The sequence below is a fragment of the Arvicola amphibius genome, chromosome 6 (genome assembly GCF_903992535.2).
Source record: "Arvicola amphibius chromosome 6, mArvAmp1.2, whole genome shotgun sequence".
NCBI lineage: Eukaryota > Metazoa > Chordata > Mammalia > Rodentia > Cricetidae > Arvicola > Arvicola amphibius.
Window position 1 is genome coordinate 69,654,041 of NC_052052.2, and position 27,318 is coordinate 69,681,358.

At 37.8% G+C, this 27,318-nt stretch overlaps 1 protein-coding gene across 22 annotated transcripts in view; it reads left to right on the forward strand.

Annotated features, from left to right (window-relative positions):
* Ptprd (protein tyrosine phosphatase receptor type D) overlaps positions 1-27,318 on the forward strand; it is a 481,801-nt gene that overhangs the window by 176,797 nt on the left and 277,686 nt on the right. For 11 of the 22 annotated variants that reach the window (XM_038332350.1, XM_038332356.1, XM_038332352.1 and 8 more), the window contains exons 3-4: positions 19,750-19,898; positions 24,412-24,553. In XM_038332350.1, coding sequence (XP_038188278.1) covers positions 19,750-19,898; positions 24,412-24,553 — 291 coding nt within the window. The remainder of the gene's footprint in view (positions 1-19,749; positions 19,899-24,411; positions 24,554-27,318) is intronic. The other 11 variants (XM_038332351.1, XM_038332370.1, XM_038332371.1 and 8 more) reach the window with 1 other exon arrangement.

A 27,318-nucleotide genomic window follows, 5' to 3' on the forward strand; every position in this document is an offset into this window, starting at 1 on the left:
GTTGGCACTTGCAGTGTAAAACACTGAGTTTTCAACTGAGGCTCTTGGCATAACAATGAAGACAGAAGAATATAGTCTATATCAGTAAAAAGCAAAAAAAAAAAATGCCCTCAGCTTTAAATATTAGATGGAATTCATTCAGAAAAAGAAGCCATACGATGTCCAGATGATTGTACATTAATAATTAATGAAAAATAATTGCTTAATTTTTCAGTTAAAGCACTTTATTTTAATGGAACCTCTTGAATTAAGAAACATACCCATATGTTTTTCCTGACCATAATAGCCACAGTGTATCTTATCAGATAATTAACTTTCACAAACATAATAAGCAGCCAAGAGAGTAGCAGTGACGCTGTCATAACAAAACAGCCATCTGAATCATATAGTCTTAACAGAAGAGCCGCTGAAGTTCATGTTGCTTCTTCTTGCAAAGGGGCTGCCACTCTGTTACTATAGTAATGCAGGCAGACATTTCTGTGAACAGAAATCAAAGCCGGGGAGGAAGAAGACAGACACAGACAATAATAAGGAAAGCCTGCAAACAGATTTAGAAGGGAATGTATACAGCTACTGTGAGCACTGGTAGCCAGCTCCTAATTGGATACGGCAAATGCCTAGTAATGTCTGTGTTGACCTCTAATGAGGAAAAGTGACTGAAGGACTCAGCTTTGTTTTCTCATTCAGGGAAACTCTTCCTCTTGATGGGGCACATGGAAGAGAATTAGTCTACTTTTTATTTCTTTCCTGCCTTGTGAAGTAATTTCATTAAGAGCAAATTTCAGGTTGTGCAATTGATATGGTCTTCTCTGGTCACTGTGCACCGCACTAGTGAAATGCAGCAACTCCATGGTGGAGGACGTCCCGAGTCCTGCAGATTGAAGCTGTTGCATCTTAGAGAGGACTAATGTAAAATGTGATTTTGTTTCTGAGTATAATATTCCTTACTTCAAATGAGCGTAAATAAGAAAATATTACTCCACTTAAAAATACCTGGGAAATAATAGACCTTTGTAAAATAAAACTGGAATGCACTTGGTTTTTATGAATAATCAAATATGAATATATATATATATATTTGTCTGTACTGATTTTCTTCTTTTTGTATTTTGCAAAAGTGAAGGGAACTCGTTGGTAGATTTTAGTGTTCAGAAAAGAAATCATGAAACCCTTTATTCTATCTGATGATTCAATTGTACGCAGTTGGTAGGAGTGCTTGGTACCGCTTTATTGTTAGGTGTTGTGTGGTGCATTCACACCTCATTAAACTGAAATGAACCTCGGTGGTCATGGTGCATGAGAGATTTCTTTAAAAGTAGGTAGAAAAGTATTGGAACTATGAATGGATAACTATTCCAAGCAGCTTCCAGAACAGTATTGTGTGGTAGACAGACAGTTGGAGCTCGAGATGTGTAGACACAGAGCTGAACTGAAGAATAAGACCTGACCATCTTGGAAAATGGGTCCCAAATGCCTTTGCAGGCTACTCATCCAATGTTGCCTCTCTGAGGGTTGGATGATACACAGGAATCTGCTTCCTCATATTTTTCCTGTGAATATTTAGGTAGGGAGATACCTGCTTTGTATTTGTAGCTATAATGTTTATTTCTACGATCTGCTTTCATTGAGGGAAGGTTAATATCTTCAACATACTATTTTTACAATGGGAAAATATCTGTATTCCCCAAGAAAATCTTGGAGAGTGTGTGGACTGGCCTGGGGATAGAATGTGCTTCAGAAAAGCAGTTTCGCACTGTGCTGACTGAAAACAAGAAGGTTGCAACCTTTTGTTGTTTTCAAACAAAAATTAACAAAAACTTACAAAATACAAACCTGAAATGATTTGTTTTATCGATGGCAGCATTCTTGTCTTTCAACATTTTTCTTTCTGAAAAAACAATTGGAGTATATACCAGTTTTGTACAATACACTAGTGTTCATATTCCGGGAAGTTTTGTTAAAAAATATAATAAAAGGAACAAAAGTACCAGATATACTCTTCATGTCTTTGTCTCCTTAGTACGGGGATTACAGATATGTACTATAGTGCCCAGCTTGAAATTTCTCTTTGTCATCATCTGGGAAGCTTTATAAGGAGTGTGAAATGTCAAGTTCAAGTGTCAGGCTGGTGGCCAGGCAGGTAGAGAGGATGCATCAGCTTGGTGAAGGGCAGTCATTAGGAAGAAGTCCATGCATTTCAGTTTCCTTCTTCCTATGTGAAGACTTCACTAGTAGCAGGCCTACTCCTTCTCTTGTGACTTGGTCTGTGGGCCGGTTTCAGGGTGAAATCTCCTCACAGCTTTACTTTCACAGGTACAAACCGAACACAGTTTGCTGCCGTGGCCAGAAGCCAGGGTGTCGTTGTCCTAGAAGAGATCCGAGTTCCCTGGTTTCCTAATTTTCTTAGCATTAGCATTCTATCTGTGATTGATTTTTCACCTTTGCGTTATAACCAACAAAACGCATGCATTAATTTCTGTTGGGAAGAAAATCAAGAATTTCAGGTGTGCACCTACTTGATTATGTTTGAAAAACACTCTTCTCATCACGAATGTCTATCAGTCGAAAAGTTCCTTTTTAGCTAAAAATGAGTTTGGAGAGTCAAGCCATTTCAAAAGTACAATGATAACAGAATTTTACTTCATAAAGTTTATTTCCCACCCAAGTTTATTTTTTTGCAATGTAAATATCTAATTCTTCTGAGACATCAAGTGTTCTGCTACAGTGTAGGAGAGTACAGCTTTTTATTTTCTTAGATTCCAAACATCAGGGGTTCCTTCCCCTGGCTGTCTTCACTCACTTTAAAAATTATGCTTCTTATGTGAGACATGAGCACTTGCTACCGGAAGCTAGTCATTAGAAAATGGTAGAACTGTAGAACCACCATTTACACACTACTTCCAAACTGTAAAAGCAATACTGTTTTCAGTAGTTAAAACCCATCTTTACATTTGAAATTGACAAACTTGAATGCTTATAGGTTACAGTAAAGAGTCCCATGTAAAGATGTACTCCAGAAAGCCCAGAACTTGGAAGTTGGAGTCAAGAAGATCGAAATTGCCACATTGGGAAAGCTGGAAAAACCCAGTGGGAGTTATTATGAAGGAACTTGCAGTAATGTTTTTTAATATAAAGAATCTATAGATCTACCAAATATTGAAATAAATTGGTTTCCTATAGGTCTGTTTTAGTAAGCTTTTCTGATAACAGTCAAAAACAAACAAACAAACAAAAACCCTCTCCATCTCTTTAGGGATTTGTTTGATTTCCATAGTTTGTATCATCCTGGTGTTATGTTATACGTGATCAGTTACATTGTAATTAGACAACCTGATAGGATCTGAAATAGACTGAATTAAATCAGGTCAACATCTACATTTACCTCGTGATATTCTGAATGCTGATGCTCACCGAAACAGACCTCTTTAAATATTTTGTTTTTTTTTTAATTTTATTTTAGCTAAGGAGAGTAGTTAAATCTTTTAAACTTAGAAGAAGACTGAGACTAAATAAAGCACTTAGGAATGACACCTGCAATAGAACCATGGGAGTAAGTGAGTTCACTTTTTTAACCTTTGGCTCCACGCTACTGTGTTCCTCAAATGTGTTCCATTTGATCATTTATTTTAGAATCTGAAGCTTGCTTGGTAGCAATTGTGCCCTGCTTCAATATTGCATTAGAAAGAGGGCTGTTTTTAAGAGCCTCTGAGTTGATGGTGCACACGTAGTGACTTAACTGCTGTTTGGTGTACTTAGAAACTGGTTTCCTTACACTTCTTGATAATAATATTCTAACTCTGTTATACATGGCAATTTGATCGTGTCTTTTTTGATCTGGACAATAGAAAAATAGATTAGTTTCTGTACAGCTGTGTTAATTAATGTATTTATAATTTAAAATTGGTAGTTAAGGATATTCTAGTCCTGGGTTTTATTAGCAACGTGTAACTTCTATGATGGCTAGCTGGCTATGTGTCATCAGGATATTCCAGTTCTCTTGTGTAGTGACAGCATAATACCCTTCAAATATATGACATAGACCAAGTTATCGGTCATTCACTTCTTTACCTTAGGAACTGGAAATAGAATTCTCTCAGTTACTGACATTGATAGTCATCAGTGTGTGTGTGTGTGTGTGTGTGTGTGTGTGTGTGTGTGTGTGTAGATGGAGACTAATATTGTGTTTCCTGGTCACCCTGACAAAAATAATCACACAGAAACTATATGAATTACAACCCTGTTCTGCCGATGACTCAGGAATATTTCTAACTAGCTCTTACATCTTGAATTAACCCACTTCTACTAAGCTGTATATCGCCACAAGGTTGTAGCCTACTGGCAAGGTTCCAGCATGCCCTTCTCCTTTGACAGCTACATGGCTTCTCTTTCCTCCACCTACTCTCTCTCTCTCTCTCTCTCTCTCTCTCTCTCTATATATATATATATATATATATATATATATATATATATATATATATATATATCTGTTCTGATTTCCCACCTGGCTTTGCTCTGCTAAGCCATTAGCTGAAACAGCATTATTGATTAACAAATGATAATAAAACATATTCATAGCATACAGATGGGCATCCCACATCATGTGTGGAAACAACCTTTTCCCATAAGGCCAGCTGTAGTGAAGTATGGGTAATCTTAACAGAGTCTTCAGTACAAACCAAGTCTGTCCCAATCTAACTGTCCTTGATGGATTCCACAGAATTGCAAAATTGTCTTTTGTCCCTCTAATATTCGTTATGTGGATACTGGAAGTAGATTAGGAGGGGCAGCAAGAGCAGCCCGAGCCCTTAACTGCAGGGTCACCTCTCCAGCACCTCTCTTGTCACTTGGTTTATGTCCCTCAAACAATGCTGGAAAATATGACTGGAAAATTCTTTGTACCAATGAGGGTGAATGATCACTCCAAACTCAGAGGGAATCAAGAAACTCTGTTATTTAACCTCAGAATTTTCATGAATTCTGTTGAGAAAGGGAACACCATTCTTTTCTTCCATTCAAGTTCACACTATATACTTAGGAGTGTAATAAATCACGCTAAAGCAGCTGGTCAGGAAAGCACAGATTCCATCTGGAATTTGGGGTGCTGTAGACCTTCCAAATGAAAGCTTTTGCACAAAACGTTCTCCGGAGCCTTGGCTGGCATAGATGTGTTGTGTCTAGGCCAGGTTGCCTATTGGGGAGGAATGACTTTCCACCTTAGCCGCTTGTATCTTGTTTGGTTCATAGTCTCATTACTTGCTGTTTATCTAATGCCAGCTACATTTCTAAGCATGTTTAGGAATCTTGAAGCTCATACTGTCTGTCTTACATCTTAACAGGTGAAGTGAAACTATATCTTATTAAAATATTAGAATGATTACTTAAAATACTACATGAAAAAACAACCTTACTGAAAAATAGAAGGCGCTAATGATATAGCTCATGATAGCACAAGGTAGGCTAACCTTGAAAATATGAAAGAGTCTTGGCAGATTAATGGGCTTTAGAGGAGTTCACTTTCCTAAAGCCATCACCCAAGGGTGAATCATGATGTGATGTGTGACAGCAAACTTGTTACTATAGCCACATACTAAGCTTATTTTATTTCTTCTCAACCCAAATATTATCGGTTTTCTTGGTGAGATATGTTCATCCTTGTAACCCTTAGTGTTTATTTATGAAGAATTGAAAATAAATTTAAGCTTACAGTGCTTGAGGGTTTGTCACAAATGTAATCTGTAATTGTGGGTTTTTTTTTAGATTAGCTTAATTCCATAGACTATAACATAAGTAACTTGTAATAAATGCATAAGTAGATGCCTCATTCATAAAAGCTTCATTGTTGCAGCAATGTCTTAATTCAGCAAAAAAAGAAGCCAGATAAGCAAGATCTATGTGCAGAATCAAGTGTGAAGCAATGATAATTGCAAAGAAACAGGGTAAAGCAGTGAACAGTTGGCTTTATCTGGAGGAATCTGAGCCAGAGTGTCCATCGATGCTAGAATTTCGCAAGATAGAGCTATTGCTTTTGATGTGACAAATTTGAATATTCTTTGGAGCTTATTCACGAGGCTTGCGTATGGTGGTGGGCAGGGTGTGACTGACAATATTGGTGAGACCAGGAGCCCTACATATGTCCTGTCATGCACAGGCCTGTATTTACAAAATCACAAAGTGTCCTCTGCCTCAAAATGTGAGTAGCGAGAGACCCTGCCCTGATAGGACGTGTGTGTTATCCAGGGAGAAAGTGAAGATGTTGTTGTATAAACAACAGTATAGACAGATATGTGGTGTAGCAATGTCCCAGGGTGGTGAGCAGACAAATAAAATACACATGTGACACAGTTGGTCTTCCTCAGGGCAAAATGAAAGGAAGAGTGATTTCTAGTTCGAAAGCCTTACACATGTTGGATAACGTTATTTTATCTGTGAAGCAGGAGCCTCAAGCATCAGTTTTCATGAGGTCAGAGGTTAGAGCAGGGCAGGCTGCTGGAGAGACAGGTACAGGCAGGAAGTTGATTGAGAGATGGCATAAGGGTCCACTTGAGGTTGTAAATCATGAGTTTTTGATCATACTAGCGCTTACACTGCTGTGATTTTTCTCAGGTAGGGTCATCCCCTCCAAACAGGAAGGGGGAAAGATATTATTTAAACCAGGTTGGGGATCCTTCAGGCCAGTGCACTGCAGTGAATGTTCAGGAACCTTCAGGGCAGTTTTCAGAGCAGTTTCCCTACTGGGGCCCTGGAATGTTCAGTGAAGGATGACAAGCCGCTAAGAAAGAAGTGTTTTCCCACAGGCTCGTGGGTGCGTCTGCTGCCTTTTGCCTGTGTTGTGACTGCCTTGGTGTCTTCATCACGGTACATCTCACAGAGGTGTTTAGGAAATCCTAGGTACCATTTGTCTGGGGAGTTGGAATCACAGCTATTTAAGAATCAGTGTCTCCATATCCCTTTAGATTCCCTTCTGTCTTTTTGTCTTGCAAGTAATGCCTCTGAAAAGAGATCTTTTGTAATATTTTTAGATCTACCTCAAAAAGCAGCCTTTACTCTCCATGGTTCCCAAAACCTCAGAGACTAAAAGCTGACAGAGACTTTGCAGCAGACTTTAAAGCAATATTTTCTTTCACGGAAAGAGGAACTATGACGTGGTTATAAAATGACTTCAAGAAATAAGTGGTATTCATCCCTTTTGCGATCCCAAGAGGTTCACCTCCGCTTAGCAGAAGGAATTTTTATGCAGGATAACCTCAGGTTCCTTTACTAACTCTTACTATGTTCACCTGGGATATGACCTATGCATCCTGCTGTATAATTATAAATGCTCCTGTTTCTCAAATGCAAACATATACTTTCTTCCTTTGATAATTCTCTTTGGACATTAACAGACACTTTCAGGGTCTTACTTAAAACCCCCAAGTACTTGGGGTTCCGTACTGATGTTTCAGAGTCATGTGCAATGGCCAGTGATTTTGTAAAATTGGAGTCTTAATAATTCAGATTGTATTTTTAGCTCTAGAAAATAGGGTCACCACAGTAGGGAGACCTGAATATGGTCAGTGAAGCCCTGTTGGTTGCCCTGGGTGTCTATGGCATGCCTGAGTCTGGCAAGAGGCCTTGGGACTCTGAAATGTTCTCTAAGTTAGCAGAGGACGGGCACATCAGTTGTTGGCCCCAGCTTCTGTTTATGCTGAGAACAATAGACATGTGCTAGAGCAGTAATTATTGGTTGATTTTCTTCTATAATAAGTGTCTTAATAATTTGTCACAAAACCAACTTAAATTGCTCTGATGTTGCCTGCACCCATTAAATTGGGGAAGCTGCAGCAAGAAATGTTTCAGTTTATTTCTGTATGCATTCACTATTGGTAAATAGTGTAATTAAATTCTTGTTTGCAGGTTTTTTACAAAGGTCATTTCTGTATGGAAAGACCCTTTGTTTTCTGACTTAGTATCCTGAGCTGTAAATTAGAGAGAGGGGGAATTGTTGGTAAATAAGGCCTTCATTGTCTCTGCTTCTTTGGAAAGCCTCCCATCTTCCTGGAGCTTGGGTATTGTGTTTCTCTAGAAAAGCTTACATAATCTGACGAAAGTGAACTGGTTCCAGGGTCCACTTTGGCCCAAGAAGACAATTAGGGTGTTGCTATTTGAAGATCTCTGTTTCTGTGGGTTCAGAGGTGAGATAGTATTTACATATTACATGTGACCCCTTAATAGAACTGGAAGTGAAGGAGGGTAAAGACCCTATCCTCTTGATGACTGACTCCCTGAGTGTCTGTTTTGAGTGTATTGTAGCTGACAGAGGAGAAGAATACAGTGTTGCATGGTAGTGTTGGCAGGGTTATTTTATTCCCGAGAACTAAGCACACAATAGTAGTGTTATTACATTATCTTCTGCTCCACCTAGAGCTCATTTTGTTTAAGTTCTTTAAAGCTTTATTTTTATCTACAAGCCAAGGAGTTGAATCCTGAGCTGTGTCAGTGCCAGGGTCCAATTACTGTCGGTTCAGGTTTGCTATGTGGACAGGGCCAGGCCACGGCTGGGTGCTTATCTATTATTATCGCTGCCTGCTTGGACATGACTTCACAGTCCTAGCGTAGAGCCAGTTGTCAGGCTTTCCGTCTTCTGTATTTTCAAATAGCTGACCGAGGGGTGTTTTCTATTGGTGGGGCCACTGCCTGAAAATGTAGAGATCAGTTATGGTTAAGGTTGAACTCAGACAGGGGCATAATGGGTCCCTACTGTCCGGCTAGTAGGCATGTATGCAAATGTTCTCCTTGATTCTAAAAGGGAGACCGATTTTATTTTTAAGTGAATTTAATATGTAAAAATAAGTCCCCTTGAGTACTTACTACTTATTTTCAGCTGAAAAGATTCCAGCAGTCAAGAATTTTTAATATCCCACAAAACGTTGCTAGTCCTAATGGTTACCTAACATTGAATAAGAAGATGCAGAAGATGGTAGATCATTGCTGTACACTGTCTGGCTTAAAATTTTGACTGTATGGAGAAATGTATTTAAATGGAAATAAAATGGAATCTCAGTTTAGTGGGAATTATTTAGAAGGAACAGCGGTTCATACCTAAAATTTTCTTATTACTTAAATAATTGTATTTGCTTTAAAGTGTTTTGAATGCCTCTAATGTGCAGGTACTACAAAGAATAAAGCTATGGCATAAATTTTACAGACCTGGAATACTAATGCTTCTAGCAGGGTACTCATCTAACTGAGAATAATGCTGGCAGTTTTCAAACATAGCTGTTAAATCCTCACTTCTTTTTAAAACAACACTGTCTTAGAGGAAAGTAATTTCCTTTTTAGTTTGCTTTTTATCTTCCTCATTGTTCATTATATACTCACATAAAGATTAACAAAAGCTAAAACCTTTAAAACAAAATATTTAATACCAAGAAAATGTTTTTTAAAGAATCAGTTTTTAAGTGCTTAATCATTTCAAAGTCATAATATTTATTTAGAAGATAATATTAATTGAGATTTTTGCTGTATTCTTATTATAGAGTTTTTCAGTAGCCCGCACCTTTAATCTTAGTATGAGGAAGGCAGAAGCAGGCTTATCTTTGTGAGTTTAATGCCAGACTGGTCTACATAAACATTTCCAGGCCAACCAGAACTACAAGTGAGACCATCTCAACCAAACAACACACACACACACAAACACACACAAAATCAGTGTGTTCCTTCTGCATGATATTGTATTTTACATAAAATGCAACTTTTTAATAACACACCAAAATTAAGCAGCTATATTTTCCTATAAAGGTTTGTACATAATGCTTTTCAGTTTCTGGAACAAATACATTTGAAGTTTATTTCTAATCAGTCTTATGAAGATAGACACACCTACACACACCTCTTCCACATTACAGCTTGTGGGAAATTTCTAAGCTAAACTCATTCCAAGACTGCTTTGCCTGCTTAATCAGAGGGAAATTTGTGTCAGCCAAATGTTGTTGATTGATTCCTGGAGCGAATTACCTATAGTGCTGTCCCTACATATTCATTCCAACAGATACTTTGAGACTTCCCTGCCAGTACCTGTCAATCCCAGGTTTCGTCTGTAGTCACATCACATTCCAGAGCAACAAAAATGCCAGTTCTGCTGTTCCAAACGCTGTGTATATTGCAACAGGCCTGTTCACATGTACAAGACGGCAGGCCCATGGGTCGGAGCAGCAATGAGGTATTCAATATATTGTAGCGATTTATCTTACTCAAGATATATCACTACTCGAGTCATAAACACTTACTTTACAGCTGTGAACGGAATGGTCTCAACATCATAACTTTTTATTTAACATAGAACTATGGGTATTATGACCAAAATAAACAGTCCTCTTCTTTGGCTACACCAGCGCTATAAAACCCCTCTGCACTATTGACATTTTCAGTAAGACTGGCCATTTGTTTTGGTGTAAGGCATTCAGGGTAACCACTGGTTTATGACACAGTCTTGAAGCACAGCATTGTCTGTGCGGCCATTCTCATCAGGCCTTGTACCAGAATCATACATTCTAATGAAAACACCCCATCAGCATCGCGGCTTAGATAGCCACTTCACAGTTCTACTTTAAGGCTTTAAGTTTGCTCTCTGTATCCAATATGTTCAAAATACACAGCCTCTGCATCCCTCTTCATTAACCAGATGATGTAATGGAAACGGGTCAAAGCCACGCATGACATACAGTATTTACTGGTATTTTCTTCATTTCCTCTTAATGCTAATATTTTCCCATGGCTACTTAACACAGATACCGCAAAAGAAGCTCCTCCACTTTTGCAATGCCCGAGCTATAAAACTTCTCTAAACTACTGCCGTTTTCAGTAAGACTGGCCATTTATTTTGGAGTAAGACACTCAGAGTAACCGCTAGTTTATGACATAATCTTGCATCACAGATTGACTTGAGGAATCCATCAACCACATTTCCATAGACTCCACTTTCACTTTGGTTAAGCTGGCAATGTAGACTGGAAAGAAATGTGGCTCTGAAACTTTGTATCCTTTAGCATCTTTAGTATATAATTAGTTTTCAAAGCAGAGTCATTACATCACTCACTGGTAATTTACTTACTATTTAATCATAATTTATCAAATCGCATATGCTGATCATCATAAAAAGCTATTATTTATTCTGCATCCTAACCTGATACACATTGTATGCCTGCAAACTGAATCACCCAGGACAGGTAACTTGCTTATTTGAAAGGAGTGAAACACCAGATATAAGCAAATTGACACACGCACAACATATACAGAAGCCGCACCACTACCCCCAGTCTTTTATTTCTAGACTCTGAGCCATCGTCCTGTCATTTTTTTTTCTCTAGAATATTCCATTGTGCTTTCTTTCATTATTTTTGAAAACTGAATTATCTTTTCCTTCTTCTTAATACAGTGTATTGACACATACCCATGCCTAATCTAGAATTCGCCTTGTAAAACTCAAAAATATTAGAACTCGAAAAGATCTACCAGCCTCTGCCTCCCAAGTGCTCTATGCCAACCTTGTTTCTTTATTATTAAGAATATCTTAGAGTTATGTCGCATTCTGGTTTCATTTTGAACACCACCAGCAAAGGACCTGCATGGGAGAACCAAGAATGTGACTTTACAATGTGAAAGGCTTTCAAACAGTATGAATTGTTGTTATTCTTCATTCCAGCTATACTGGTGTATTAGCAGAAGTGACAGAAGCTGGGGTCATATCTAAAATGAAATATGTTGGAACCACCATTGCTTCTTGCTACTCATGCCTATGGGGTGATCCTTTTGGACCCACACATGTGAGCAGGCCTGCAACCATATGCACAGCGTTTTGAACAGCAGAGCTGGCATTGTTTTTGTTGTTGTTGTTCTGAAATGTGAGGTGACTGCAGATGGTATCCAGGATTGGAGGCAACTGGAGGAGAAGTCCCATGGTGTCTACTGGAACGGAAGGATAGGGACAGTGCTGGAGATGAGTTACTCCTGGAACAAATCAACCATATTTTAACTGGCACCAATTTCCCTCTGGTTAAGCTGACTAACAAGTCTGGCAATAAAGGCAGTTCAAAGTTTTTACACCAGCTGTAATGTGGGAGAGGTGTGTGTACATGTGAATACATTCAATGACTCATAAAACTGATAAGAAATGATAGTTCTATAATGACAGGTTGGTTAGTGTGTTGATGGGCTATCAGTATTTGCTAATTACTGGAAATATGCCAGACATTGTGGTGAATGTTTGCTCTCCATGATCCCCTTTGGTGCTCCTAACAAGCTTATAGGTTGGTCCTGTGATTTGCTCAGTTTTAACACATAGAAATTAATGGGCAGAGAAATAATTATCGATTGCATTTATATGTCTGTATAAACAGGATAAAAGCTCTGTGTTTTAACTCCTTCTAGATCATAGATTGCATGAAGCTATTCTTATTTGTAGTACTATTACACTGCCAAGTCTTCTGGGAAATATTATCTGAACTGAACTAAATTTCTACTGAATATTCCCTTAATGCTTCTTAATTAAAAGCAAAGAAAGAGTTCCAACAACAGCCCTTACAAATAAAACTAAGCTTACAAGTTGTAACATTTAGCATATTTGAAATTTTAATAACTCATAATAATCTATATTAATTTAAAATATAGGGTATTTTAAATGTAGATATGTTATTTTATAGTTTGTTGATGGAGTGAAATAAAACATAGAAGTTCATGGAAGTCACTAAAATGGACAGAAAATCCTAGCAATAAAATCAAAACTGCTGAAATCTAATTTCTTTGAAAAGTTTCCTGCATAAGAGTGTCAGAAATAAATTTGGAAGTCTAAGATGTACTTGACTATTTTACCTTTTTAAAATTTGGAAAATATTTTTATAGTATACAATAATATTTTCATGAGTACTTCTACAAAATCACTTCTTCCCTATTGATGTATGTGACTTCATAACCAGGCATGACCTTCTTATGTCTCAACAGAAAACGTTCAGACCAGGCTAGAAGAACTTTGCTCTTTGAATTGGGAATCAGCTAACATCCTTCCCAAATGATCATCCTTCTTCTTCACCTTTTATCTCTCATTTTAAGTAGCTGAAACCTTGGCAGTGATAAAGTCATAATCTTTAGTATTATCAGTGGCATGGCCAGTAAGATCAGTAATATAACATAGGTGTTTCTACTTACATTATTAATCAAGACAAACTATTAAAATTTCTGATAAGCTTTACAACTGTCAAATTTTCCTAGTGATTTCTATATGTAATACTTTATCATACTTGCTGGAATTTTACACTAAGAATAAAGAACATCAGAGTTATATATAAATATGAGTGAGCAATAGATATTGTTAATTTTTTACAAGGGTTATTTATTTAAAAAGAATTATTGGAGTCTTTCTATGATACTGAAATAGAAGCAGCTGGAATCCTTTAACCATTAAGCCAAATTCTATCTATAGTCCTTAATGATATAAACTTTTGGTTTTTAAATATTAATTGAACTAAATATATTTTTAGTGTAATTGTGTTATATATTTAATGACTGTTCAGATAGACATTGGGATGATTTTCTTCTGATTGAAGATGAGTATAATCTCTAAATTAGATAATAGGAGAGAAGTAACTTTGCTTAAGAGAAGAGCATGTACCAGCGCATGGAGGGCAGAAAATCAAGTACATGATGGACAGAAGTGGACATGTGTTTGGAAAATTCTACGAGCAGCAATTCAAAAAGATCTAGAAAGCCTAATTAAATTTTCTAATTTACTTGACAACTGTGGGTTTTTTTGCCCTGTCTATTGTGTGAGTGGAAAATGCATAGCTATCATTACATATTTATAGAAGCACTAAACGAAACTCAAAAAGGATGAAAGAGAAAATAAAACCCTCCATAGTAATATATAATATTGATAAAAGAAATGAAACCCTGGCATGAGGGTGATCGAACTGCAGATATCAGTCACAGCTATCAACTAAGCAAACATTGCAGTTATTTAGAAAGGTTTGCCTAGTCCTCTCCCCAGCAGATTTTCTCTTTTATGGGCCTGGGAATGAGGCTCCACACACCTGTACATTTTCTCTCTGAGGCTTCCAGTTAATTCTAACGTACATTTTAGAAAGAAAAACGAGGCCATTCTTATTGGGTATAAAAATAAAGATCTATAAAATATTCAAAGTGTATTAATTGGCCCAGGAATTGGTCATGGGATGGATGTGTCAGAAGACAATGTGGAGTTTGAAAGGTTGAACCTCGGTGACATGAAGAGCCACAAACAGAAGTGGCCATGTGGTAAGAGGAGTCCAGGGAGATGTGGGGCATAGGGTGCTTTCATGTGCTGGTTTTGCAATGTTAGAAATCAGTTTTTCAAGTATTGGAAACATAGACTGGACATTGAGAGCAGACTTCAAGTGGGATATATGCTTCAGTAAGTCAGACTGAGTGTGCCAAGTACTTTCCCTTCCTTTATCTTTCTCTCCCTATTGCTTTCCCTGTCCATTGGTGTACAAAGCAGCCCTTACCAGCTTAAATAATGGTAGCTGCACAGAGGCTCCTGTCTATAAAATCTGAGCACACTCCAGCAGCTATTTCAAGAGAATTTGTAGCTGAAACCTTAGTAACAGTAGTGGTTTCTGTAGTCATAGCAGTGCATCACTGAGGGGTCTTAAGGAGAAGGAGAATCAACAGCAGGGACTTTACTGTGTTTGATTTTCCTCATGAGCAAATGCTGATCATATATATAGACTACTTAGGAATTAATGTAGTCAACTCTGCTGAACTTGGAACCTAGGTAACTTGTTTGAACTTTGTGGCATATCTGTAACTTTCTACCTTCTGTGTTTGAATAGTAAAACAGGACCTCACAATTATACTAGAAGCTCATAAGTCTCTTGGTTCTAAATCTCCCCGGTTCTCTTTTGATCTTTCCCCCTCTCCTTCCTTTTGCTACAAATCCCTATATTACTGTAAAGCTTTCTCTCAGTTTATAAGATAAAGTCAGAAGTACACTTTGTGAGACCACTGGAAATCCTTGAGTATAAGATCATGAAAGCACTTCTTCTAGTGCATGCAATTATTAAGAATAGTTATTTAATTCATTCAAAATTTTTCTGTCCTCTAAATTAAAATTTAAAGCTAAGAGGTTGTTTAGGGTGTCATATTAAGATGGAAATGGGGTAAGCAATTCGTTTAATGGTCTAACTTTTAAGGCCTTGGTTGGCCATAGGTACACCAGTGAGAAAGTTCAGTTTCAGTGTGACCATGTTAAAGGCAAAACACCTCTATGTTTGCAAGTTTACAGAACACATATTGGGAAAACCACACAGATCCCAGTTGTGTCGTGAGCTCTGTTTTCCTCAGATACACATTACCTCGGGGACCTCTGTCTTTCTTCATGTTCCCAGAGCTTTTGGCCTTGTCTCCTCCCTGCGCTCCTGCCCAGTGGAAATCAAGCTTATGGTAATAGCATTCACACAAGTTCTAGCCACTCTCCAAGTTCCCCTCAGTCGCAAAATGATGTCCTCTGGCTGGAAGAGAAGGTAAAGCCTCTATTGGCCTTTGCACTTCTTTGAACCACCTTCTTCTGCTCTTTCATTTCCCACCTGGTTATTGTAGGTGCCATGTTAATGATCTGTTCTTCAGAGTTCTTGCCTTGACATGTGCAGACACAGGTCTGAGGCAACTCAGCTTGAAGGTTCGCAAAAAGGGAGGGAGCCGGTTCCTGAATACAGGCTTCCCACGTCTTCATCCTGAACATCCTCTCTCCCTTTATATTGTACAGCAACGTTATTAACCTTCCCACTTCAAGATCTTGAGAAAAATGTTATGACTAATATCCCTTTAAAATCAAAATTCTCTATTTAAGGAAATGATAATCAGTGAAAAGAAATGAAGCCAATTAGTTTCATGCTGCTTAGTGTATTTCCCTGTAAGACATATTTCCTTGATGTCCACAGAAACATCATATTAATTAGAGTTAAATTTGACAAATGGTATCACATTCTTCCTTCACTTTATAGCGTGTTCTCCGCTCTATGATCCTATTTTAAGTGAGTCGCAGTTGACCAAACTAATTATATCAAACCTGAGTCATTTTAAACTTTAAGAATTTTCCCTATCTTCTTCCATAGATACTAAAAATTCATCAATGAATTTGTCCTGCTAATATCTGGCTATACCTAACAAATTCTACTTAAGAGATATTTTTATCCTCAGTAATACATGTGGTTAAGGATGATCAAGATAGTTTGCTAGTTTTGGTTAGTTCACTCCATATATATTGTCAAAATCTGCTTGAGTAAAAGTTCATTGCTTAAAGCACAGTCTTGGTAGCTTTATGTGAGGAGCAATTGCAGCCAGCTAGCTACATTAGTCATGGAAGACCAGGGCTTTATGTAGTGGCATCTGAACAGTTCTTTATTTCTCTTTCTCTTTATACTCTTGGCATTTCTTTCACTTTTTACTTCAGGCTAAGTATACATTGATGTTTGTATTTCATAGAATGAAAGCCTTCATGACACAGCCTTGTACTTATCCTTGTGCGTGATGTCCTCATTTGGGATATGTTCCTTTGTGATATCCTTGTTTGTGGGGTTTTAGTTAAAACTATGTTTTGCTCTTTTAATTGCATACTTCTTCTTCCTTCTTCAGAGCATGACTAACATTTGGGAAGAATGTACTCCAAAATATGATAGTGTGTTGAATCTAGTTCTTTTCATCCTTTGCCAGTGTACATGGGAGATTCATGTTTCATGTTGTTATGCCCTCTGAAGGTACAAATTTTCACTTTCCCCCAACATTACTGGGATCATGAAGTTGAACCCTGTATTACATATCTTCTAGTGCCTCTCTGCCAAGAATTGACTGCATCAATCTTAGAATTGGTCCGGCCACAACAATTATTTATACAACATTCATACCTACTGAAAGGATTATCAGTAACATCTATTCCTTCCCATCATACAACAATGACATTTATTCCTTTTATGGTTTGAAAACTGTGGGTAAGAGTAGCCTTTCTCCATGTGGGAGATATTCCTTGCAGATTGTAAGAATCTGAAATTTTCTTTCTGTTGGAAAGAGAAACAAAACAGTGAACAGAACCCCTTACAAATGCTCCCAGTGCAGGGGAACCCATAGTTGTTCTAGGGTTATTAAATATACTGTTGGTGTGTGTGTGTTTTCATCTCATCCACTGGCTCTCCATTTCTTTTCTATAGTGTCGCAAGAAATTTGAAAACAATGTAAGTGGATTTAATTTAGGCTGGTCAGTTTGGAATATAGACTGGAGATTAAAGGGGCTCAAAATTGGCAGTATTGTGACATTTAACACAGCAAAGCAATGGACTTTATTTCACAAAGACACTCACTAGGAATTTTCTTTTCTTTATTAATTATGTTTTATGGATGAGATTGTTTTTATTTTTTTGGATTTATTTTTTATTAGGTACTGACTAAGGGTATTTATTATCAAGTTGCATTGCTGGAAATAGTGGAAAGCAAAATAAGAAAGCTCATAATATCATGATTATTTTCAGAAAAGTGACATTAGTTCTTTTGTTTTGTTTTGAATCCTTCTCACTGTTAGTTTAAAATCATTTTTAAGTATTTCCCATCATTCATTGTAATTACCTTATTTACATTTCTACCCATGATCCTACATGTGGTAGTGAACAGGGCTCGGGGAGTCATTTCATTCCTAGCTTTTCTGAACACAAACATGCTTCAGACATCAAGAAGCTGAATTTGTTCACAAGAAGAAGAGTCACTTTCTATGAATAGCTTGTAAAGATATTTCTCTCTTTCTCTTCTCCTGCATTACTGCATTTGTGTGACTATATAATTAGATAGGAAACCTCAAAACTGGAGACTATCTGCAAAATACTTTATTTCTATCTTATAAGTTGACACTGAAGAAATAGTAAAGCTATGATTGTCCTCTGTAATGCCTCTATCTATCTGTCTGTCTGCTTACATAATTATCTGTCTCCCTACCTACCTACCTACCTACCTACCACCTACCTACCTACCTACCTACCATCTGTCATCATCATCATCATAATTTGTGAAATAACAGTGAACCTCAGATGGGAATCTGTTTTCTCTTTCTGCAGAGAAATGAAACTGAGTCGGACCATGTCATGAGATTGAAAGACAACATGTAGAAGCATGACTGGGGGTAGAGATTCATGGTAGCAATGAGCAAAATGCAAATAACAAATGTTGCTATTATTTTCTTCTGTCCTAGAATTTGAAGATTCAATTCAAATTAAATGTTAACTAGAGCTATTAATAGCTATTGTCAGTGATACCAGTAAAGAACAGAAGGTGATAAAATCTGTAACGGAGTAAAAGAAAAGAAAGCAAGATAGAAACATAAAGTGTTCTTGACTTCGAAACACTTTCCAAATATAACAATGAAAAATATCTCAAATATGAAGAAAGGCAAGATGGCTCAGCAGTCAAAATCTCTTGCTGCTGAACAAGTTCCCAGCACCCATATTTGGTGGCCCACAATCTGTATATCCAGCTCCAGGGGATCTGATGCCCTGTTTTGACCTCTTCAAATCCTCATACACATGTGCCAACAGACATTACACATGCCAACAGACATTATATATCCTCAAATCAAAATATAACCTTTTAAATATTGTGTTGATCTGTAACAAAGATAGGAAGACAGAAAAAGCAACTGACGTACTCCTACTTCACAAACCATCATCATTATTGATTTCTTATATTTTGCATAATTTTATGTGTTTTCTTACAGGTGTTCCTCAGATTGAATTCTGTATTATCCTTCTGTGGCTTTTCACTGACTCATAAATATTTCTCCTACCATATGATAAAAGAGTTTACACTTACAAAATATTCCATCTTCATGGTATAGTCAATTTCAACATAAACATCAACATTACTTATATTTTTGTTACTTATATCCCTCTGCTCATCAGATTTCACAATGAATGTTCTTGTAGATAAATAAGAGCTACATCTTATGTCATCACTTTGACTGATTTTTAGATTTTTGATATATAGGATAGAAAAAAAGTCTTTTCAAGGAACAAGAGAAGTGTAATTGCTGAAATAGTTAATGGAAACAGAGACCCTGAAACTGCATTTTCCATTTTTTTTTATCTTTGTCAATCATCAGTGAGTGTTTCCTAAAACGCCCCCTTTCCCTGTGCCACGGGAAGCTTCTCCTTCATTCTTTTTCATAAAATGAGGAGAAAGTGACAAGAGAATGTGTGAAAGTCCCTGTGCCATTTTTCCTTCCTGTTTCCTGCTGTGCCTTCTAATTCCAGGCTATATTTCTTGTCTCTTTAAAATTTCCTAGAACTTCACTTAAATGTCACTGATTTTAATAGCCCGGCGTGGCAGCTCTGCTTTCTGGCAGAGTCCTGATAGTGACATCAAAGTAAATGTGCTGCAATTTTATTCACTTTGATTGATGAGCTTTTGTTACAGAGGACAAATTGGATTTTTAAATACTGGTAATAAAAATTAATGTGTGATGTTGCATTTTGAATGTTATAGGATCTCTGCCTTAATACAGGTTTCAGCAATGAAAGCTCTACCGGGTAATAGAACTTGACCACAAAGTTACCATCAAACGTGCGAGGTGCTTAGCTCACTTTTCAATCTTTCCACACTGATGCTGTGAACTAGACTGTGTACAGTGAGCGAAAAGTGTACTTGGGAAATGATCTGTATTTCGATATTCCTGCTAATTGTGGTGTTTATTTCTTCTTATTTCAGCACCGCCCAGGTTTACACGAACTCCGGTTGATCAGACAGGGGTCTCTGGCGGAGTTGCGTCCTTCATTTGTCAAGCTACAGGGGATCCAAGACCTAAAATTGTCTGGAACAAAAAAGGAAAGAAAGTCAGCAACCAGAGATTTGAGGTATTAGGTCCATTGTTCTGTTTCTCTGGGGAAGAACACATCTATGCACTCTCTACTCTGTCATGGGTTGGCATAAGCACTGAGGTGTGACACTTATGTCACCAGCAATGAGCCCTGTAGCTCAAAATCTTTCTAGAATAGAGAACATGATCATTGTAGTGGCTGAGTTTGTATCCACGTGTGTAAGAACTTTAAAATCTGGGGAGTTGACTTTGTAGAGCACATGCCTGAGATTCTGGTTTCTATTGCAAGTAAAGGGCCTAGAGCAGTCTAGGATCAGCCTGCTAGGAAAGACCACTTTCTTTAAAGATTTTAAGATAGAATCCAGTGTTCTTACTTTCCCACGTCTAGTGGCTGCACGGAAATGTGTATTGTTTTTAGAAGTCCCTACCCTCTCAGTCCTATAGTTTAAATGCAGTTTTATTTTCGTGGAAGGGGATTTTAGTTTCTTTTACCAAAAGGCAACAGAACAGCAAAGATTGACACGTGGTGGCAGTGGCATATGCCTTTAATCCCAGCACTCAGGGGGCCTGAGGCAGGCTGAACTCTTTGAGTTAGAGCCCATCCTTGTCTACAGAATGAGTTCCGTGTTCCAGGACATGCCCCAAAGCCACAAAGAAACCTTGTCTCAAAATAAATAAATATAAATAAATGAATGGATTTTAAAAAGAAGAGAAAGAAAAGAAAAAAACCCAGCAAGGATCAACTTTGATAGTCCTATGGACTAGAATAAGAGATTGACTTCAGTGTTTTATTGGAATTAAAAGCCAAACAGTCTAATTATGCAGGGAGAACATTGGAGACTTTTTCCTTCCCGCAGGAAGAAGTGCTCTGTGATGCTAAATCCCTTCATACTTTCCTCTGGGGTGTTTGGAAAGAAGTGTGTGGCTTAGGAATCTGTTCATTCAGAAGCAAAACACACTTATAAATGAAGCCATGCAGAGGGCCCTGTGGCTTTTAGGGGACATCAAGACTCCTCGACTATGGTGTATTATAAAATCTTTATTCCTTTTTGCTTGATTTTCTAATAGATTTTATGGCCTATTTCTGTTTGGAAAATTGATAGTAATCTGTGGTGAGAAATAAATATCCCAACTACAAACCCAGTGTGTTGTCACCATTCAGAGTATGGCAGGGTGATGAGTTTATATTTATAACAGTGCTGGCTAGTGATAGCGGGAAAATTTAATTTTTTTTTTTTTTTTGGTTTTTCGAGACAGGGTTTCCCTGTAGTTTCTAGAGCCTGTCCTGGAGCTAGCTCTTGTAGACCAGGCTGGCCTCAAACTCAGAGATCCGCCTGCCTCTGCCTCTCTAGTGCTGGGATTAAAGGCGTGCGCCACCACCGCCCGGCCTAAATTTTTTTTAATTCTTTATTTTTTTTATAAAAAATTTCCATCTCCTTCCCTCCTCCTCCCCCTTCCTTCCCCTCCCTTCTACCCATACCCCCACTCCCTCCCTCTCCAAGCCAAAGAGCCATCAGGGTTCCCTTCACTATGTTAAGTCCAAGGTCCTCCCAGCTCCCCCCTAAGTCCAGGAAGGTGAGCAACCAAACTGACAAGGCTCACAGTGAGCCCGTCCATGCTGTAGAGTTCAAGCTCATCGCCGTTGTCCTTGGTTTCTCAGTCCTCCTCCACCGTCAGCCACATTCAGAGAGTCCGGTTTGGTCCCCTGTTCTATCAGTCCCATTCCAACTGGACTTGGTCTACCGTTAGATCTGTCCCACCGTCTCAATGGGTAAACGCAGTCCTCACGGTCCTGACTTCCTTGCTCATGATCTCCCTCCTTTTGCTCCTCTTCAGGACCTTGGGAGCTCAGTCCGGTGCTCCTATGTGGGGCTCTGTCATTTTCTCCATCCAATGCCAGGTGAAGGTTCTATGGTGATATGCAAGATATTCATGAGTATGGCAATAGGATCTGGACATTTCTGGCACCCTCTCCTCAGCTGCCCAAGGAACTAGCTGGGGGCGTCTTCCTGGACACCTGGGAACCCCTCTAGAGTCAAGTCTCTGCCAACCCTAGAATGGCTCCCTTAATTAAGATATATAATTCCTTGTTCCCATATCCACCCTTCCTATATCCCAACCATCCTATTCCTCCAAGCTCTTCCCATCCTCCACTTCACACTTTTCTCTCCCCATCCCCCCTCCCCCCATCCCACCCCACCCCCAAGTTCCCATTTTTTGTCCGGCAAACTTGTCTAATTCCAATATCCACAAAAGCATTTGTTCAACTATGTTTATAGCAGCATTATTTGTAATAGCCAGAACCTGGAAACAACCTAGATGCCCTTCAGTGGAAGAATGGATGAAGAAAGTGTGGAATATATACATCTTAGAGTACTACTCGGTGGTAAAAAATAATGACATCTTGAATTTTGCATGCAAATGGATGGAAATAGAAAACACCATCCTGAGTGAGGTAACCCAGGCCCAAAAAGATGAACACAGGATCTACTCACTCATAATTGGTTTCTAGCCATAAATAAAGGACATCAAGCCTATAATTCATAAAAAATCCTACAGAAGCTAAATAAGAATGTGAATCCAAAGAAAAACATATAGTTATCCTCCTGGATATTGGAAGTAGACAAGATTGCCGGAAAATTTACAATTTTGACTCCAAATCATAACCTATACTTTTAGATATAAATTTTAATTTGTATATATTTGTATTTAAGACACAGTGGCTTAATATTATCTTAAAATATCTTCAAAGAACTTCTTTTACTGTATAAAAATGATGTATAGTGGTGTGAATTTAGGGTATACAACCTTTTCCCCTCTTAATCATTAAAATATTTCTTGTTGTCAAAAGTTTTCTTTTATATGCTTGCTGCTAAGAGTGATTTTTTAAATAAATGCTATAAAAATAAATGATAGAACACATATTTCAAAGCAGGAGATCTTCTTTGTTCATAGTTATTGACGAGACTCATATAAACAGATTCAGGGGAAATTATTTTTATACAAAGTAGCTAAATGAGGTGATAGTGAGTCCTGCCCTGAAATACCTTAACAAGTTGGTAGTTTGTGTAGACACACACACCCAGCCACATACACGTCCTTACACACTTTATATGCCCATGTGAGGAGGAGATGAAACTGGTTTTCCTGACACTTCTTTTGATACCAAATATGGTGACTGGTGTCTGGTAAGCATGCATTGGCTGCTACTTATTAAATTATCTTTCAAAGTGGGAGTTAGAATGCTGGTTTTTAATATGTGACAATATAGAAAAGTTTCAGTATACAAAATGGTTAAGGAATATGAATATATAATTACATTTAATACAGAATTAATTGGAATTTTTAATAATGATCTTTATGCATTTTCCTATATTAAACCATAGAATGCTCCTAAATAATTTTACATGAAATTATGGAAAATTTGAGAAAAGATTTTAGTAACTGGAACTTTTCTCTCTTAGATGTATACTAGATTCATGTTAAAATGTGTGCTTAATAGAGTTGGGAATTTATAGTGGTGTTTTGAGACATTTAGTATCTCTGAATTTATGATTAAATTGGAATACGTAATGGAACTAAAGTGAATACAATTAAAATATTTAACCTCCTTCCTCTGTATGCTAATGCATGCACACAGAACCTGGGATTAAGCCACTCAGAACTGGGTTTGTTAGAAAGTCTAGTTTATCTACAGTCAAGGCATGCGGAAACACTACAAAAGCACAGTGTCCCAGTGAGCAGCTGTAGACGATCTCAGTGATGGAAAAGTAGCGTGGTCCACACCTACCATTGTCCTGGTTTGCAGACATGATTCTCGTTCTTTTGCCTACTGTTAGTAACCAGATCACCAGTGGGCTTCTTCTGTTTCACAGTGGAGCTCACAATGACAGCGCATTCAGGGCTGGTACTTAGAAAATGATTTTTGACCTGGTGAGGCCAAGCCTCCACTTCATGGCCAGAAGGCCCTAAAAATGCAGAAGATGCTAATATGGAACAAATACTGGAATAATTTATGATGAAATTAGTGCGTGCTGACAGGCTTTCGGTTATGACTGTCCTCTTGTTGTCTGCTTAAGTACTAGACTTATGCAGATTTTCTTCATGGTTCAAGCATATATGTATATTGTTAGGAATGCGACCCTTTAAAGAGACAGAAATATTTGTGGTTTTCACTTTATGTTCTGAGTATTCAATGAGTCCACATAAGCACATGTGCTGCCAAAGTCAACTCAATTTTATCCATCACGATTGTGCCATATTTGTATAATTACTAAGCTTTAGATATATTAATAAGAAAAATCGTTGTGGTTTTCTTAGAGATTAGAAGTCTTTTCCTGTGTATTTGTAGTTTTTGTCTTTTTTTGTTACAAGGTATGTACATTTGATCAAATGTTCTGCTCTAGCACCTTAGTAGAAATCAGTGCTCTGTCAGACTGATGCTTGGTCCATTTGGAGCCTAATGGCCGTCTCTGCACTATGGCACTGAGAAGTTTAGCTGAGGGGTGGATGCTTGTAACAACACCTGTGACAGCTATTGTTTCCTCTAATAGGTAATAGAATTTGATGATGGATCTGGATCAGTTCTCAGAATACAGCCCTTAAGAACTCCACGGGATGAGGCCATTTACGAATGTGTGGCTTCCAATAATGTGGCCGAAATAAGTGTGTCCACCAGACTCACAGTTTTACGTGGTAAGTGCTCAAGTTCAAGGCGATTGTTGTGTTGCTGGAGCAATTCTCAATGTCAAGTGTTTTTCTAGAGGCCTGTTCGGAGGGAGATCAGTGTTGTGGTATGATCGTACGAGAAAAGGGTTTAAGTAAAACGTTCAGACGTGCCAAATGTTATTTGGACAGTGAATCTCTTTTTGTTTCTTGAAGGAATGCTAACCAGGAAGAGAAAATGACATTGAAAAGTGTTTGTTTTAAATGCCTGATGCCATTTTGATTTTGGCAAGAAAATCTAGATGGGGAAATGCATAGCTTGCTCCTTTGTGCCTGGTTTTGTGTGTAACACCTACTTCTATTGTTTCTTGTACACACTACTTACCCATGCCGACATTCATGGCTACTAAATTAAAAAAGTAATACTATGTTAAGATAAGCTTCCCTCCCTAAATTGTGAGCTAAAGCCAAGAATAAGATATACACATTTTCATGTCCGAAATTCTTCTTTTCTTTTAGTCATTTTTTGAATTAGTATCCATTGAAGAATAAAATAAGATGGGAATCGCCTCTTCCTCTGTGTCGCTTTTGCGGTTTGATCAAGCATGGCATGGTCCGCCGTTGACCTATTTTGTGGAGTTTCTTTACCATGATGGTACTGCAGTGTAAAATGTGGCCAATTGCTATGTTTTAAGTCCGGATTATTGAGTAGAGATATGAGCATTGCTTAACTGGACAGCTAGTAGATCACATTATTATGCTAATATTTTTGTATGTCTTTATCTCTTTCTCTGTTATACTGTTCTCTTGTTTTTGCTTTAGAATTGATTGTTCGCAAAACGTCCAATAGACTTTTTAATACAATTTTGACAGTATTTGAAAACAAACAGGAACGAGAAATTTCTAGGTGCTTTAAGTGGGGAGCTCCCCAGGAAAGAAAACTTTATGAAGCCAAGATGAGAGCTGGAAGATTCTAGAGTGCGGCACTAGAGTTTCAATTCTCCAGAAGGGCGCATGCAGGTTAAAAGTAAGATCTAGTAAGAAGCTTTCAGCTCTCTCTAAAGTGAGGCTTCTGGCCATATTCCTGTGCTGCTCTTCTTAGAACCTAGACCTTTAGTCCACAAGCTGCTTTGAAAACTGAGTCCCAAACTAAGAACAATGAAAGTGTCCACTTCAGAGAAAATAGTCATTGCAGGTTAACCCATGAAGACAGTTTTTCATCGTCACGTGTAGTCCAAGCCTCCAATTCTAAAGAATTCCAGCCAATTTCAAGCCCTGATTAAGCTCAAAAATTGATGGTAGAAGTCCTATGTTTCTCTCCTCATAATAAACCACATAAATGGATTTTAAACTTTAAAAAGTATATAAAATATTTGCAAAGGTAAAAGGAAGAATAAAATCCAATAGGCAGTTATTAACATCTAGAGAGCATTCATCCGTGTGTGTAGGTGGTATATTCATGCTATGGAGCATCTTGATGCATGCAAATCTGTGTATGTTCAGAGTGTAAGCAAGGCTGAAAAACTAGGTTCAATCCTTACACACCCATACCTGAGCAAAACTCAGATTCACCTGTGATATTCTTTGAAACGTCCAATGGCCATTGATTCTCCTAGTACTTAGCAAGTGTACTACAAAGGTGAAATAAAACAGAGTTAATTAAGAACTTTTGGGCTTTTTGATTTTATCACCGAAGCTCCCTTGAATTTCTGCAAAGGAAACAGTATATGTGGTTTTCTTGACTTAATCTTTATTTATTCGTGATCATATCAACAAAATGTTGGCATAAAGTATCATTTTCCTTTGAAATTCACAGGGATATACATTTTCCTGTTTCCTGGCCACTGGACCCCTGTCTCCTGTGCTTTAAACAGTTCACCACTGTGTAAACAAATGCTTTTGACAAGTTCAATATGATCTTGACTTTCTACATGACAATTTGTCATATGTTATTCATTTGAATGAAAGACATGATTATAATAAGATATTTAACCTTCCTTTCTTAGATAATTGCATTTACTTCTTCTCTAAATGTTTCATGAGAAAATTCAAAGGTGACATAGAATAACGGAAAAGTAGAAAAACCACAACCTTAGAGTCCTTATTTCCATTTCCACTTCATGAAATACCTGAGGATGGAATCATTTTTGGTTCCCAGGGTCGCTTCTCTAACCTTTCTAGGTGTTGATAATTCTATTAATAATAATCATTTAATAATAGGACAGCAATAAACTAGTGTTTATGGGCTTAGAACATTGTGAAATGTTTGGGAGATGGATGTGTATGTGTGTTATAGCTAATGAGTTTTCTGGTCGTCTTGAGTTTACTTTCTCTTGCGGATTGTGTTGGCAGATATTCAAGTTCCCACTCGGCAAGAGATGGAGACCACTCTATACTTGCTGTCCAGTGGCCCTCAGCACAGGCCTGTTTCAGTTCCATGGGTCATTTATTTTCTTCCCACTTTGCTGACAAATGCCAAAAATGTGCCAACTGTCACGATGGCTTTTGTCTAAGTAGGATGGATGGAGAGCACTCATTTATTTCAAATAGGCTTTGGGAGAACCTATGTCATTGGATATTCAAATGTGTGACCTGGGTGACTAAACGCAGAAGACATTATAATAATAATACCCTGACTACTCATGTGCACTGAAGGATTGTTTTAGGGACACTATCCGTCAGTAGTTTTTGTCAAATTGTCTAGACTCTGAAAAAGCATTTTCACAATACAGACACCTTAAAGCTCAAGGCTGCCCATGCCCTGAGATGAGATATAGGGCAGTTAAGCATACATT